At 38.9% G+C, this 16,343-nt stretch overlaps 1 protein-coding gene across 1 annotated transcript in view; it reads left to right on the top strand.

Annotated features, from left to right (window-relative positions):
* usp54b (ubiquitin specific peptidase 54b) overlaps window positions 1–16,343 on the top strand; it is a 207,456-nt gene that overhangs the window by 165,561 nt on the left and 25,552 nt on the right. The window contains 2 exon segments of the mRNA XM_048169864.1: window positions 9,077–9,219; window positions 14,719–14,852. Coding sequence (XP_048025821.1) covers window positions 9,077–9,219; window positions 14,719–14,852 — 277 coding nt within the window.

Raw genomic sequence — 16,343 nt, 5'->3', positions numbered from 1 at the left:
GATAAAGAATACCCTCTTTATAGGTATGCTGTTTCTTTGGTATATATATAGCTCTTATTTTATCCAAATAATTTATGCCTTAGTACTAAATTTTCTTACGGGGGAGTGCCCCCGGACTAAAGAATGCCAAAACATTTTATGAAATATAATAAAAAATATGTTGTTAACAGAAAATTAAAATTCATTGGAAAAATATATTTGGGCTAAGCCCCAGTTAACAATGTCTGGCTGCATATATATATATATATATATATATATATATATATATATATATGCGCATCTGATAGATGCTTTTAACCTAAGCAACATACAGTACAGTGCAAGGTACATATTTTATCATCATGACCTTGATGTTGCTAATGTTATACTCTCCCAGCCTTAGGTATTAAACTATTAGTTTGCCTCCTGACAAAGACATTGAATAATCGGTGTCAAAAGATGTGCTGAGGTAAGATCTTGGTTGATTTTCATTCAAGTGCATGTGTCATGTCAGGTAGAGCAATTCAATTGAAATCTTTGCAATAAAATTGTTAGAAAAGATACTTAACTCTTTGATGCATCAATTATTTAATTATGAAAAGAAAAATTATATTAATGTTTGTTTTTACTTCAAAACAAGAATATAATCATTCTCAATCTGATTTGTGATGCATTTTGAAAACGTTGCAAGTGCCAATTGCAATAGTAAATATATCCTGCGGTGCTTGATGCACCAGACATGCTGAATTTATTTAGTCATAAACTAAAAAAGACACAATGACATATAAAGAGTACAGTCATGTAGAATTAGTGCAAGGCTGTGTGTCCACTAAAGTGTTTTTTCTAAAGCCAGCGTATTTTTTTAGTTGTTTTCAATGGAAGCACCAGCATCTTGACAAGGTGCTGAGCATCTGTTTAATGCTGAATGCTACACGGATGGATGACATTTGAAAAATTAGAGAGTTGAGAAACGTTCAACTTTAGATAAAACACAGCACTCATCACTATCACTTCTTACCCAGCCGTCCAATCACAGTGGAGGTGGGGCGGGACAAATACCACACCGACCAAGCATTTTATCGTACAACAACAACAGACAATAAAAAGCCCAACAAATGGAACAAAATCATTTAAAAAAAAAGTATTTTACATTGTTTTGACATTTTTATATTCAGAAACAAACTACCTGCAAAATCAGATAGTAACGCTTTATTGGATATTCTGTATCATAGCAATCAAAGCTTCTAAAAAAGAAAAGAAAAACGCTGTGCCAACCAAAGCGTTCTCAAATGCCCGCAACTAGGTGTTTTCAGAAGAGCACATGCCATTTTCAGCTGGCTAAAAATTGAAAACAGCTGGTGGTCACACAGCCTAAGGGTCAAAGGTCAACACCCATGGTGGTTTGGATGTAGCATCACAAATGGCTTTTAAAGATCCGTCCACTGTAGTGAAGACTGATGGTTGAATAATGATTGCTTATGGTAAGAACTGCCAATGAGAAAGCAAGAAAAATGGGTCAGTTGATATCAGTTAAAGCATGCATAGAGTGAAATCACTAGCATCTCAGAGCTCCACATTGTCAGATTGCTTTTTGAACTTTGTCTCTCGGTACAATGTTCTTCCCTAGTAATGTTGTAGACATCAATAAACAGGAATTTGTGCAGTTTGAAAACTTTAGCTTGAATTCAAGTTCACCTTCTCTCACAAATGTTATTTCAGGAAATACACCCCTGTTCTTTGCGGAAAGGTCTCAGCTTTTGTTGGACAGGCGGAGTAGATAATCTCCCCAAAAAGAAACCTTTTTTTAAAGCATTGGATCAGCTGTTCTTTATCACAGTTTCTGCTTGAGAATTTTGGGGCCGTGGTCTTTCAGAGAACGTTCCTCACTGTTCAAAAAAATGTCAGCTGATGGATTTTTAATTGATTGTGTGTGCTTTGCTCTTATCCAGACTGTTTCTACTAGCCACAAGCTATGATAATAAGTAGGGCGGCACAGACAAACAAGTTCATTCAACAACAGTCTGTTGCTCTCAGTCTTGCCTGGTTTATTTTTTGTTTTTAAATAAATGCAAACATATCCATAGTACTTAAACAGTTATTTTTTGGGATTATTGAAACATAATTAAATGATTTAGGATTTTTGTTGTGCATTGGTGTTATACTAAACAACTGCAGCCCCAAAAATGAAACACCAATATCATTTTCACTCAACTAATGGTACAAATAAGCTCCTTGTGCTGTGGTGAAGTGTAATTTCCTCCTACTTTATCCATTTCTGTCTTTCTCTCTTTTTCTCCTTGTCTCTTTATATCGCTCACTGAATGTCTAAGTGATAGTGACATTTTAAGAGCACTTTTCATCTATTTGTGCCGCAGAATCCTCCACCAAGTAGCAGCACATGCTCTTGTTCAAATCCCTTATCGATAGACCTAACAGAGAAGCACTGACATATGAGGATTAAAGCAAATATCAGTTCTGTCTCTTTAGATTAGGCGAAATGACAGTCAAGGCCATGTGCATTGGATACACTGCTTTCTGACTTGTTTTTTTTTTTTTTTCAGAAATTGTGCTGTTGCATGTTTTTTTTTTTTTTTGAGGGTCATTTCATTTGAACAGTTACTGTCTATATATTACTACCATTCAAAAGTTCAGTTTAGTTCAGTAAGATTTTTGTTTTAATGTTTCTGAATAAAGTCTCTTATGCTCACTGTAACAGTGCTGACACGGAGCAGACGGGGACAATGATGTAATGAACCCAAGCACGGTTTATTTAATAAGGTGAAAATCCAAAATCCAAAGTAAAAACAAAATCCAAAATTTGAAATAACTCATAAAAATAAACATGAACATAAACTTGACTATAGACTATGACCTGACACATGAAAATTAAGACAGCAACATACTTCAACACCCAACAAAGTAACAAGGCAAACATGAGGGCTTAAATACACAAGGAAGGACTAATCACATAACAGGAAGGAGTATCATATGACAAGATAAACCAATGAGAAGATAACTTTTAATTGCTTTGTATGGCGCTTTGGGCTTGAGAAAAGTGTAATATAAACAAAATGCATCAAAGTCATCATCATCATCATAACACATGAACGGTCACCACTACAGCTCATCCCGAGGTGGTGGTGCCCCTTCCTGTACTCTCTGCCTGCTCTGTCACTGCCATCACTGTGCCCCATACTACGGCCACGTAGGCCGTTAATGTTGTTTCTCTGCCAGGGCCTCTTGTTCCACCAACTCCACCATGGGGCTTTCCAGCTCTACTGAGGATGTGGTCATCACCTCTACCTGCTCCATCGTGGTTGTCTTCTGTTGCATCTGCTCCGCCCTGGTGGCACCCATCACTCTACCATGCTCTACCATGGCATTGTCTAGTGCTCCATGGCCCAGGTCCTCCATTGCTCAGGTCCATCATTGCTTCATGGCTCAGGTCCATCATTGCTCCATGGCTCAGGACCTCCATTGCTCCATGGCCCAGGTCCTCCAATGCTCCATGGCTCAGGTCACATTTATTTGTATAGCGCTGTATATTTGTGTATATTTGTATATCCATGGCCCAAGTCCTCCAGCTCAGGTCCATCATTGCTCCATGGCTAAGGACCTCCATTGCTCCATGGCCCAGGTCCTCCAATGCTCCATGGCTCAGGTCACATTTATTTGTATAGCACTGTATATTTGTGTATATTTGTATATCCATGGCCCAAGTCCTCAAGCTCAGGTCCATCATTGCTCCATGGCCCAAGTCCTCCATTGCTCCATGGCTCAGGTCCATCATTGTTCCATGGCCCAGGTCCTCCAATGCTCCATGGCTCATGTCCACCATTGCTCCATGTCTCAGGTCCACCATTGCTCCATGGCCCAGGTCCTCCTTTGCTCCATGGCTCAGGTCCTCCATTGCTCCATGGCTCAGGTCCATCATTGCTCCATGGCTCAAGCTCCATGCTCCATCTCAGTCCATCATTGCTCCATGGCCCAGGTCCCATTGCTCCATGGCTCAGGTCCTCCATTGCTCCATGGCTCAGGTCCTCCATTGCTCCATGGCTCAAGTCCTCCAATGCTTCATGGCTCAGGTCCATCATTGCTCCATGGCCCAGGTCCTTCATTGCTCCATGGCCCAGGTCATCCATTGCTCCATGGCTCAGGTCCTCCAATGCTCCATGGCTCAAGTCCTCCAATGCTCCATGGCTCAGGTCCATCATTGCTCCATGGCCCAAGTCCTCCACTGCTTCATGGCTCAGGTCCATCATTGCTCCATGGCCCAGGTCCTTCATTGCTCCATGGCCCAGGTCATCCATTGCTCCATGGCTCAGGTCCTCCATTGCTCCATGGCTCAAGTCCTCCACTGCTCCATGGCTCCAGGTTCATCATTGCTCCATGGCCCAAGTCCTCCATTGCTTCATGGCTCGGGTCCATCATTGCTCCATGGCCCAGGCATTGCTCCATGGCCCAGGTCATCCATTGCTCCATGGCTCTGGTCCTCCAATGCTCCATGGCTCATCATCATTGCTTCATGGCCCAAGTCCTCCACTTCATGGCTCGGGTCCATCATTGCTCCATGGCCCAGGTCCTTCATTGCTCCATGGCCCAGGTCATCCATTGCTCCATGGCTCAGGTCCTCCAATGCTCCATGGCTCAAGTCCTCCAATGCTCCATGGCTCAGGTTCATCATTGCTCCATGGCCCAAGTCCTCCATTGCTTCATGGCTCGGGTCCATCATTGCTCCATGGCCCAGGTCCTCCATTGCTCCATGGCTCAGGTCCATCATTGCTCCATGGCCCAAGTCCTCCATTGCGCCATAGCCCAGGTCCTCAATTGTTCCATGGCTGAGGTCCATCATTGCTCCATGGCCCAAGTCCTCCATTGCTCCATGGCTCAGGTCCATCAGTGCTCCATTGCCCAGGTCCTCCAATGCTCCATGGCTCAGGTCCTCTATTGCTCTATGGCTCAGGTCCTCCAATGCTCCATGGTCTATGGCCTCACCCACTGACTTAACCATAACCAACTGTGTTTACAAGGTTACTCGCCAAAACGGCATTTCGACAATTTTGTGTGCAGGCTATTTGACAGTTTAGGTGCAAATCCGAAGCCCACAGTATATTTTGCTTATGTGTGTTCTACTATTGCATGTGTAACAGTATATTGGATCTGTGCAGCTCTTTAAATCACTGCAGCTTTATAAATTTGCTGCAGTCATTAATGTTAATCAAACAACAAAAGCCAAAGATACAAACAGTCACTGCTCTTGAATGAATATTTTTTGTAGTTTTAATAAGGATTTGTCTATGTTTAATGTATACAAGCAGTGTTATTTGTCTATTACTTATCTGAATACCACAGTTAGTACATCTTCCTGAAAAACCTAAAGCACTGTTTATTTAATTTGTATTTTTGTTCTGTTGTATTTATTTGTTGGTTTTGTTTGTAATTCGTTTCTTTGTTCTTATTGTATTGCTGACTCTTTACTGTTTTTGAAGACCTTTTACTTACATTAGATAACCTAGTATTAGTTTTTGCTGAACTATCAATAATTGTGAAATTTCACTGATATTTAAAATTGACTCATATCATGAAATAAGACTTTGATTCGTATCACCCACCAATAATCGTGTTAAATAACCATGATTGCAATATTGACCAAAATAATCGTGGTTATGATTTTTGCCATAATTCGAGCAGCCCTACTCTCCCCCTTCAATGGCCTGGCCCTCCCCCTGTTCCGCCTCTGTTTCACCACCCTCCTGGACTTTTCTTTTGGGGTGGGTGTTCTTATAGGGCATCTGGAGCCACCCTTTTAGGGTGGGAATATGTCACGTTTGTTTGGGTTTCGTTTGTGTTCTATTCTTTTATTTTGAAGTTTTTCCCATTGTCATGTGATTCCCTTGCTATCTTGTGATCATGGCTGCATCTGAAAACTGCTGACTTGTTGCCTTTCTGCCCTATCAGGCAATGACTTTGCAGGCAGCGTTTGCATCCAAAGGCACCTCACGAAACTGACAGACTTCTGAGGCAGCATAACACATTCCTGGAGGCCCACCAACACTGCACATTTTGCATGTCTCCTTTGTCTGACACACCCATTTTTGATCTCTGAGTCACTACTAATGAGCTGATAACCTTAATCAGGTGTGTTTGATTGAGGAGACATGCAAAATGTGCAGTGTTGGTGGGCCTCCAGGAATGTGGTTGGGAACCACTGATCGACAGCAAAATAGCACGTGCTTCTGGTGAAAACTAAGCAAATATTTAATTACTACAATATTAATTTCTCGCTAGAAATGACATCAAAAGTGGAAAACAATGGTCAAAACTGTACATTTACACACAAACTGACCACCAACCGCAACTTTCAGATGCCTTCTTTATTTTTTAGCTTAACTGACACAGAATGGAAGGCACAGGATTGTGGGATATCAACGGCAGTGAAGGAAACATCTATGCTGCCTTCAGAAATTGATCAGATGAAGGCATCTCATGAGACAGGAAGTGAAGCTAACATTGGAGTTGGACGTGCCTTGATGCCTTGACGTACCCAACAAAATAGAACCGGAGTCCTTATTCCATTATTCCTAAGCTTGATGACTTACCTGGAGACAGGTAAGTAGATCGCTAGGAGTCCTTAAGGTAAGCATACAGGTAAGTCTAGATGCAAATGAGACCAGACAATGTGGCAGTGTGTGTGAGTGTTCTTTATACTGGAGCCTGGCGTGTCTGTGACAATTTTCTTTTAAGAACGTTTAAAAATCTGCTTTGTAATTACATACTAAACCGAATTTAAATTTATCAAATACTGAATTTAGATGGTTCTGTTATATATGTTAGTAGTACAGTATGGACACAATATTAATCTATTCTGAGTTCTCTTAACATGATGGAAAATTCAAGGTAACAGTGAGGTTATATTTTACTTTTCAATTTCAGTTTTGATTTTGAGTTCCTAGAAGGAACACCTGTTTCTAGGTATAAATTATCACATTACAGGAGAGCATCTGTGCCACAAACCATGATTTCTGCAAACCTCCCACTGTGTAAAGAAAAAGCCCAGTAATGAGAGGCACCAAAATACAATTTGAACAAAGAACACTGCATGTAAGATCTGTGTGTTCATATATAGTCTTATTTATGCTCAAATGGCTTGCCTGCATACAGATCTGAAAGGGTGGATAGACAGGAATAGTGAGTGACTTGCTGAATCACAATTCAGTCTTGCAGGGTGAAAAAAATGGAAGCGATTTATGTGTTTGTCATTTGGTAATAGGTTTGTCATTTGATTGATCAACCGATTGTTGAGTGGTAGAAATGAGTAACAATCTTGGCAGAGAATAGTTTCTCATTCATTGCAACAGAAGATAAAATGTTAAAGTTTGTTTTGGGGCCCCCAAAACAATCATTTGCTGCTATTCAATTATTGTATTACCTTTGAGACCCATAAGCACAGAGGATCTCAGGTTGGAGTGGATCAATTTAGGAAGTGTTTTGGATTGACCAGTAGTAAATACAGGGTGTGCGTGTGCAGGTTCTTCGGCAGCTTTACTGAAGCACAGTGATTGTTGCTTTCTTTTGCTCAGGGCTGATTGTTGCCTCCTATTCTTCAGGGCTTCGCCTTGAATGAGTCTTTCAGGCTGAGCTTAAAAAAAATGAAAAGGCAATTTATATTATTGGTTCTCTCTCTGTATACTTTTTTTTCTGTGAATGTTGATTTAGAGTCAGCCTTTTGACAAATGTTCTTTGATCTGTTACTTAAAATTACATATTATAGTGCATGGACTAAAAAATAGGACGAACAAGATCCATCTGATCAGATTAGTTGTGTCCAAAAAGATCAGCATTATCTTATCAAGGTTCTCACACCTGTTTTTGTTTGCAGCTTAATTTTATTCACAGCTGGTTGTAGAAAATACAATGGGCTTCGTAATTTTAACCCACTTTGAAAATCTGGGATTCAGAATCCAATTTAAACCTGGATAAAAACCGAAAGTTTTAGGATTTTTCAGATTCTCCACTATTTCTAGATCTAATTAAATAAGCACATATTGACACTGATCATACAAATTCAGATGGTCAGATGTTTTTTCCATTGAATCTTTGGATCATTCTCAAGAAAATGATCATCAGGTTTAATGCAAAATATATTAAACTACAACCTTTGCAGAAAACAAAGCTTCCAGCATTCTTCTTTTATTAGTAGTGGAGGGGATCTACTTCAGTGAGATGATAAAATTATTTAAGGACCCATTAATTTTCCCTCTGTTATATATCATGAGCAAAGATGTCCAAATACACACAATAATCTGCTGGTGATCTGTGGCAGATTATACACTCATTAGTTCTAAAATGTCCTCTTCTCTCACTTTGTATTCGAGATTGTCTACTGAGCAGTCTTACAGTCTCTGCTATCGATACCATCTCCACATCCCCTTCTTCAAAGGCTAAACTTTTTTTCCAGTCATTGTACAGCAGAGTGTTTCATTTATAAGAGATGTGAATGATTGCCATTATTTACTAGTGTGTATTACCCATCCATTCTATGCTCTAACTATGAAAGTGACCTACAGAGTGTCAATTCCACTTGTTTTGCTCAGGCTGGCTTCAGCCAATCGAGTCAATAGAGTGGATGATAGAAGTGTAAATGGATAAATTGAGGCTAAAAGTGTCCGACTAAGACGTTGACACTGGTGAATCGAACTGCAGTGTTTGATGTACTAATTGCCTCTTAAGAATTGAGCCTGACACAAGGGCGAAAAACCAAAAGCGGTCCCCGCTTGCCATTCTAAAAGCTTTTATGTGTTCTCTGTTCCACACACCAATAACTGAATGCAACAGCACAATCCACTGTGCAGTCTTCAAAAACATTAAATATGTCTGCTTAATTCCATCTCAGCTGGCTATTGAGGTATTAAATGGGTATTATAGAGATTTCATGAATTAGGAGATTTTAAACAAATGGTATCTTGGTGAATTAATATATTTGTAACTTTTTAAGTAATGTAAAACTCAACTATTAAGTTCGATTGTCCTTTATATGATGTACTTTGTCCTAATCTGAAAGCATCTCCTGGCATTCTTTTTTTTTCTCTGTCCACAGGTGGCAATGGTGCGGGATGTTCGATATCCTTTCCCCACTGTGGATGTCCCAGACCACGCTCACTACACCATCGGCTCTGTCATTCTGGCAGTGGGCATCACCGGTATGGTGGGAAACTTCTTGGTCATGTATGCCTTCTGCAAGTGAGTCCAGTTTGTATTTGTCTCATTTGTATGATAGCCATATTAAGATTTAGATTTAATAATTTAAATTAATAATTAAAAAAACAATCAAACTAAAACACTTACTAAAAAGATTAGAATCCTTTTAAAATCTCAGGGTAAAATATTTACCTCAAAATTTTTTTTTTTTTAATGTTCGGCTAACAACAACAACAACAACAAAAATAAAAATAAATAAATAAATAATATATATATATATATATATATATAAAAAAATATATATATATATATATATAGTATCTCATAGAAGTGAGTACACCCCTCACATTTTTGTTAATATTTTATTATATCTTTTCATGTGACAACACTGAAGAAATGAAACTACAATGTAAAGTAGTGAGTGTACAGCTTGTATAACAGTGTAAATTTGTCCCCTCGAAATAACTCAACATACAGCCCTTAATGTCTAAACCGCTGGCCACAAAAGTGAGTACAACCCTAAGTAAAAATGTCCAAATTGGGCCCAATTAGCCATTTTCTCTCCCCGGTGTCATGTGACTCGTTAGTGTCTCAAGGTCTCAGGTGTGAATGGGGAGCAGGTGTGTTAAATTTGGTGTTATCGCTCTCACTCTCTCATACTGGTCACTGGAAGTTCAACATGGCACCTCATGGCAAAGAACTCTCTGAGGATCTGAAAAAAAGAATTGTTGCTCTACATAAATATGCCGTAGGCTATAAGAAGATTGCCAAGACCCTGAAACTGAGCTGCAGCACGGTGGCCAAGACCATACAGTGGTTTAACAGGACAGGTTCCACTCAGAACAGGCCTTGCCATGGTTGACCAAAGAAGTTGAGTGCACGTGCTCAGCGTCATATCCAGAGGTTGTGTTTGGGAAATAGACGTATGAGTGCTGCCAGCATTGCTGCAGAGGTTGAAGGGGATAGGGGTCAGCCTGTCAGTGCTCAGACGATATGCCACACACTGCATCAAATTGGTCTACATGGCTGTCGTCCCAGAAGGAAGCCTCTTTTAAAGATGATGCACAAGAAAGCCTGCAAACCGTTTGCTAAAGACAGGCAGACTAAGGACATGGATTACTGGAACCATGTCCTGTGGTCTGATGAGACCAAGATAAACGTATTTGTTTCAGATGGTGTCAAGCATGTGTGGCGGCAACCAGGTGAGGAGTACAAAGACAAGTGTGTCTTGCTTTTACAGTCAAGCATGGTAGTAGGAGTGTCATGGTCTGGGGCTGCATGAGTGCTGCCAGTACTGGGGAGCTACAGTTCATTGAGGAATGAGCAGAGCATGATCCCCTCCCTTCGGAGACTGGGATGCAGGGCAGTATTCCAACATGACAACGACCCCAAACACACCTCCAAGATGACCACCGCCTTGCTAATGAAGCTGAGGATAAAGGTGATGGACTGGCCAAGCATTTCTCCAGACCTAAACCCTATTGAGCATCTGTGGGGCATCCTCAAACGGAAGGTGGAGGAGTGCAAGGTCTCTAACATCCACCAGCTCCGTGATGTCGTCATGGAGGAGTGGAAGAGGACTCCAGTGGCAACCTGTGAAGCTCTTCTGTCATGACAACTGTCTGAGTGTTTGGCATGGTAATGGGTATGACAGTGTTGATATTTTTGGTCTTGGCGGAACAGATCTGCTACGCTGCTGCTGCTTTTATTGCTGCTGCTGCTGCTGCTGCTACAGAGCAAGTACGGGACTTGGTACTGCCAATACATACACAACACGTTGCTGTGAGCAAGTAAGCATGCTGCTGCTGTACAATATAGAGTACATGAATTACCTGAGGCAGATCTATACAGGTGGAGCTGGGGAAGGTGGAGGGTTTCTGAAAGCGCTGCACTGCTAAGGCAAATGCTGCTCATGTATTTGTGAGCTCATTGGCTACTTATACAGCAGGAACCAGTCATCTGTGTCCTATAGATAATGATGTGATTACGAGCAGGTTAAGTTAAGGACCTATTAGCCTGCGCATCTAGGCTGCATTTACACTGCAAGTCTTAAAGGGTTAGTTCACCCAAAAATGAAAATTCTGTCATTTATTACTTACCCTCATGCTGTTCCACACCTGTAAGACCTTCATTAATCTTCGGAACACAAATTAAGATATTTTAGTTGAAATCCGATGGCTCCATGAGGCCTTCATAGGGAGCAATGACATTTCCTCTCTCAAGATCCATTAATGTACTAAAAACATATTTAAATCAGTTTATGTGAGTACAGTGGTTCAATATTAATATTATAAAGCGATAAGAATATTTTTGGTGCACCAAAAAAACAAAATAACGACTTATTTAGTGATGGCTGATTTCAAAACACTGCTTCAGGAAGATTCGGAGCAAAAAATGAATCAGTGTATCAGTGTAAAATACAGTATTTTCATTTTTGGGTGAACTAACCCTTTAATGCACAGATCCGATCTTTTGACCATATCCGATTTTTTTGGCCAGTGTGTTTACATTCACTTTAGACTCGACTGGTATCCGATATGTGTTTACATTAATTCCTGCCCAAAATGATTGTCATTGATAGCTTTACACGTGGTAGACCCTCGGGTTTTAAATGGATATTAAAATTATTTATATATTTCACGTTGGGTGGCCATGATTACCTGCCAAAATGGATAAGTCAACAGTCATGGATGTTTTGCAGCACGAAATCTGACTGAACGAATATAGACTGGAAAATAAAGGTAATTTGTATTTGTTATTTTATCTACGGTGAATAGATCTACAATTCTGAAGTGAAATAAAGTAGCAGGTGAGATTACATTTATTTGAATGAATTTGAATATGAATTAATGAGAGCGAGAGCACCTACCCAGTGAAGCTTTTGGTTTATTAAGTAAACAAAAAAATTAACCAAGCAGAGGTTGAAATTCAGCTGCTGAATGTGTGTGTCCGCAGCGTGTGCGCAGTTTCTTTCTAGGAAAAGATATAGACATATAACGTTCCCACCTCAATAATAAAGCATCGATTTTTTTTAGTTTGAGTGCATACAGGCACGTCTGCTTCAGTGCTTCATAATACAAAGCTACCTTTTAGTGTCACCCTCGCCTTGTGATGGCTTGGAATTCCAAGGGGAATCGGAAATGCGTGTTAAATGGATCGTTATTGATCCATGATCCGTACGGACCAAGCCCCACGGTTCGGTACGCATGTGATTCACGGATCAATTGCAAGTTTAACCACAATAGAGTGAAAGGTTATAATTTGCACATGTTTTGTCTTGCTAGTTTACACATTAAATAGATATAAAACGATTCCAGTGCTAGAAGAAAAAGAGGATTTAATTTGGTAAAAAGAGGATTTAAAAATAGGGTTTTAATTCTGTATCGCACGCCACGCTGTTATCGGTGCGCAGGCACGCACAGAGAGAGAGAGGCGCATTTCAGATAGCTCACGAACTCCAAATTTATTTCTCTTTCTCTTTATCTTTATCTTTATCTATCAGATGTGTGCGTGCATGGGGTCTTACTCTTAAAGTGACAGCAACCTATAAATACCAGCTGTTGTCTGTCATGTAAATCAAAAAACAAAACACAGCTTTAACAAAGATTAATCTATATTAAATTTATCCTGTGAACAGTGTTCTTTTTACAATCTGTTCACTTGCCTTTATTAATGTATTAGTTAGGCTAGTAGTTTCTGCTGTGGTATCGGAGTAGTTAAAGTGGGTTACCGGTAAGTAATAAATGCAAAGTTACCCCCCTCCCCCATTTTTATTTCGTGCTGATCCGAAAAATGATCCGATCCGTGACTTAATAACCATGATATGATCCCAACCATGAGTTTTGTGATCCGTTGAACCACTATTAGACGTAGGTCGCATGTCCAGGGATCGGAAATGTATCTGATTTAAAACCACATTTGGAAGTGGCTCAGATCAGATGCAAAAAAAACGGATCTCGGCAGATTTTTGTGTTTACACGTGTGCAACAAATTCTGATCTCTGTCAGATGTGAGCAAAAATCAGATTTTTTTGTTTTTATTAAAAGTTATTTTTGTAAGTAATATGCATTGCTAAGGACTTATTTTGATTTTTTGCAAACTCAGATTCCAGATATTCAAATAGTTGTATCTCGGCCAAATATTGTCCTATCCTAACATACATCAATGGAAAGCTTATTTATTCAGATGATGTAAATTTAAAAAAAATTGACCCTTATGACTGGTTTTGTTGTCCAGGGTCATATATATCAGGGGCGTTTCCTCCGAGGAGGCAAGGGAGGCAATGCCTCCTCAAAAAATTAGGATGAGTAAATAATCCATATTAAAAAAAATAAAACGACACAAATATTACAAAATGTGACAATAAAAAGTATACAAGTCTCTTGTTTTTCAAAAGAAACACTGTCCAACAGCGACACCCGCAGGTAAAGTTACAGTGGGAGTCCGCGTCTCTCGTGCCTCCCTTAAAGCGTGCAGTGGGTTTTGTGGGGGTTAATAGAGAATGAATGGGGGAAAGTCACATGGGAGGAGGCAATGCCTCCATCTCACTATGATTGGATATGATTGGTTTGTGCAATAAATCCTGCCTCTTGTTTAAGTGTGTGTTCCGCGCGTTAGTCTGAATGAACAAAATGATGGCGTCAATGGGAAGACTAATTAAAAAGTAAGTAAACAACTCACCCACTTAGTTATCACTGCTTTATGTCACGTCAAAATCAAACGAGAAAAGACCTGAAAACATGATGACTGTGGGGGTTTTAGTGAGCAATCAGCTTGGTGAAATTAAAGATAATCTTTGTATCTGTGACAGTGTATGACTGATAATCCGAAATAAGATGACAATTAAAAAGAACAGCTGAAAATCAATACACAAATAAAATATTTTGTTTGACCTTCTATGGTACGGTGTTGCCTCCAGGCAGCATAATAGTCTATTGTAGTATGTTTTTAATAAAATTAGACTTTTAAATTAACTTTTAAAAATAAATAAATTAAAAATTAATGTTTATTAAATTAATATTTATTAATATTGTTATAATGTCCAATTTTAAGCAGAAAAAAACCCCACCACAAATAATTTTTTCCTCATTGGTATCATATTGTATACCATAGAGGGATAAATTGTTACTGCCTTTAGTTATTATTTTGGAATAAATGTAAAAATGCTTAAAACACTAACTTGATATGATTGATTAAATTTAATAAATAGAACATTAATTACATTGTTAATGTATAAATACAAAATAGAATGTATTTGGTTTCTTTTTTTCTTTTTTGATATAAATGTGAAAACGAGGAAAATGTGACAACGTTAAAAGTAATGGACATGAATTTACATTTGATTTATAAAAAATTAAAAATTAAAAATAAATGAAAAACTGAGGTCATTGTTTGCCTCCTCATTTCAGAACACCACTGCATGCCACTGATATATATATAAACATTTATAAATAATACAACATAAAATTCCACTGCCACTGATGTGCTGCTGCTTCTTCTTTCTTTGACAGTTTTTGACAGTGTTTTTGTGTATCTTTTCAGGAGTAGGAGTTTGAGGACACCTGCCAACATGTTCATCATTAATCTGGCTGTCACTGACTTTCTGATGTGTGTCACTCAGACACCAATCTTCTTTACCACCAGTATGCACAAGCGATGGATCTTTGGCGAAAAAGGTAATTCAGCTGTCAGATAATCATGGGCACTTGATCAAACCCATGGTTCATTTTCAGACATTCATAGCTACTTGCACAGATGCTAAGAAAGAGTGAAATGTCAAAACAACTTTTTGTCTTTTAACATCAGATTATCTTCATGAGACTGATTCCAGTGCAGATGAGAAGAAAGTATAACATATAATGATAAAAAAAAATCTCAGCTGGAGAGGGATTATTCATTGATGCATAACTGTATCCTGATGAAGGAGAAGAAACACCTTAATGTCCAAAGAGGTCAAAGCGTATCTAGATATGAATCAGTGTTCGGGTTAGCTTGAACATGTTGTAAAATATGCAGGCACTGGAAAATGTTTTCGGCTCACCAGGCAGATGAATCAGTGCTCAGAAAAATAATTAGGGATCATTTCGGCTGTTTTATCAAGCTTTGTTCCATGGGGAAAACAGTGGTGATTATATTTTCATCATCATGGGAAATGTAAAAAACAAACATTTTTGTAAAATCAATTAGCTTTTTAACACAAATTACACTTTTTGTGGGACTAACAAACTTAATTTTTTTCATAGTACTTTTTCTACCTCATGATTTAATTGATAAATGATCATTTTCAGTGTAGTTTCTATGTTTCTAGTAGCTTCTAAAATCAAAGGTTTCCTGATAAATATCAGAGGGGAACTGAATGACTGCTTAATGCTATAGCCATTGGCTCCAGCCTATATAGTATTAGGTTTGTTTGTTCAGTTTGTAGTCCTACCCAAAAGTGAACTTGCATATTTGAGCCATTTTCTCTCAGTGGGTTTTTAGAATAGCAGTTAGTGCTTCATGGCTGAACAGCTCCATACAAAGGCATTATATTACAAATGTGATCTCTCATTCTAAAAAGCCCTCTTAAATATAGTATTGCAGTTAGCAATTTTTTATTATTTGTCCTAAGTACCTCTCTTTAAAGCATAACAGCTGCATGATTACATATCCATCTGGTGCAAATGTGGAATTTATGTGATGCTGTAATATTAGGTTTTCGAATAATGATAAAACTTCAGGTCATCCTAGGATCCCTTGATCACTGATGGTCTTCTTTAAATTCCAAACCTTTTAAGCACTTAAAGTGTGTTCTTTGAAGTGAAGTAGCTGCTGTATGATTGATGAAGTGGAATGAGCTCACTCAAACTCTCTCGATGTCTCTCTTCAACCTGAGGTATGTGTGAGAGGTATGCCTTGCTTCTTCTAAATGATGTTCAATAAAACACCTTCAAAGTGCTGTAGGGCAAAATTTTAAGATGGTGTCGAAAAATATGACAACAGGACCCACTCACAGAGAAAAGACACCCATTCGCAGTCATTATAGTTAGACCCGTTTGCGGATCTTAAAACATACTAGATCAGAATTTGACAAGCTTTCTTTATCTCCTATCGACATCAACCTGTTAATAATAAATGAGAATCTTACAACCACCAGCAGTCATATATTGCTCATATTGTTTCATTGT

The sequence above is a fragment of the Megalobrama amblycephala genome, linkage group LG20, assembly GCF_018812025.1.
Source record: "Megalobrama amblycephala isolate DHTTF-2021 linkage group LG20, ASM1881202v1, whole genome shotgun sequence".
Taxonomy (NCBI): domain Eukaryota; kingdom Metazoa; phylum Chordata; class Actinopteri; order Cypriniformes; family Xenocyprididae; genus Megalobrama; species Megalobrama amblycephala.
Note: the sequence above shows the minus strand (reverse complement) of the source record. Positions and strands in the feature narration are given on the sequence as shown.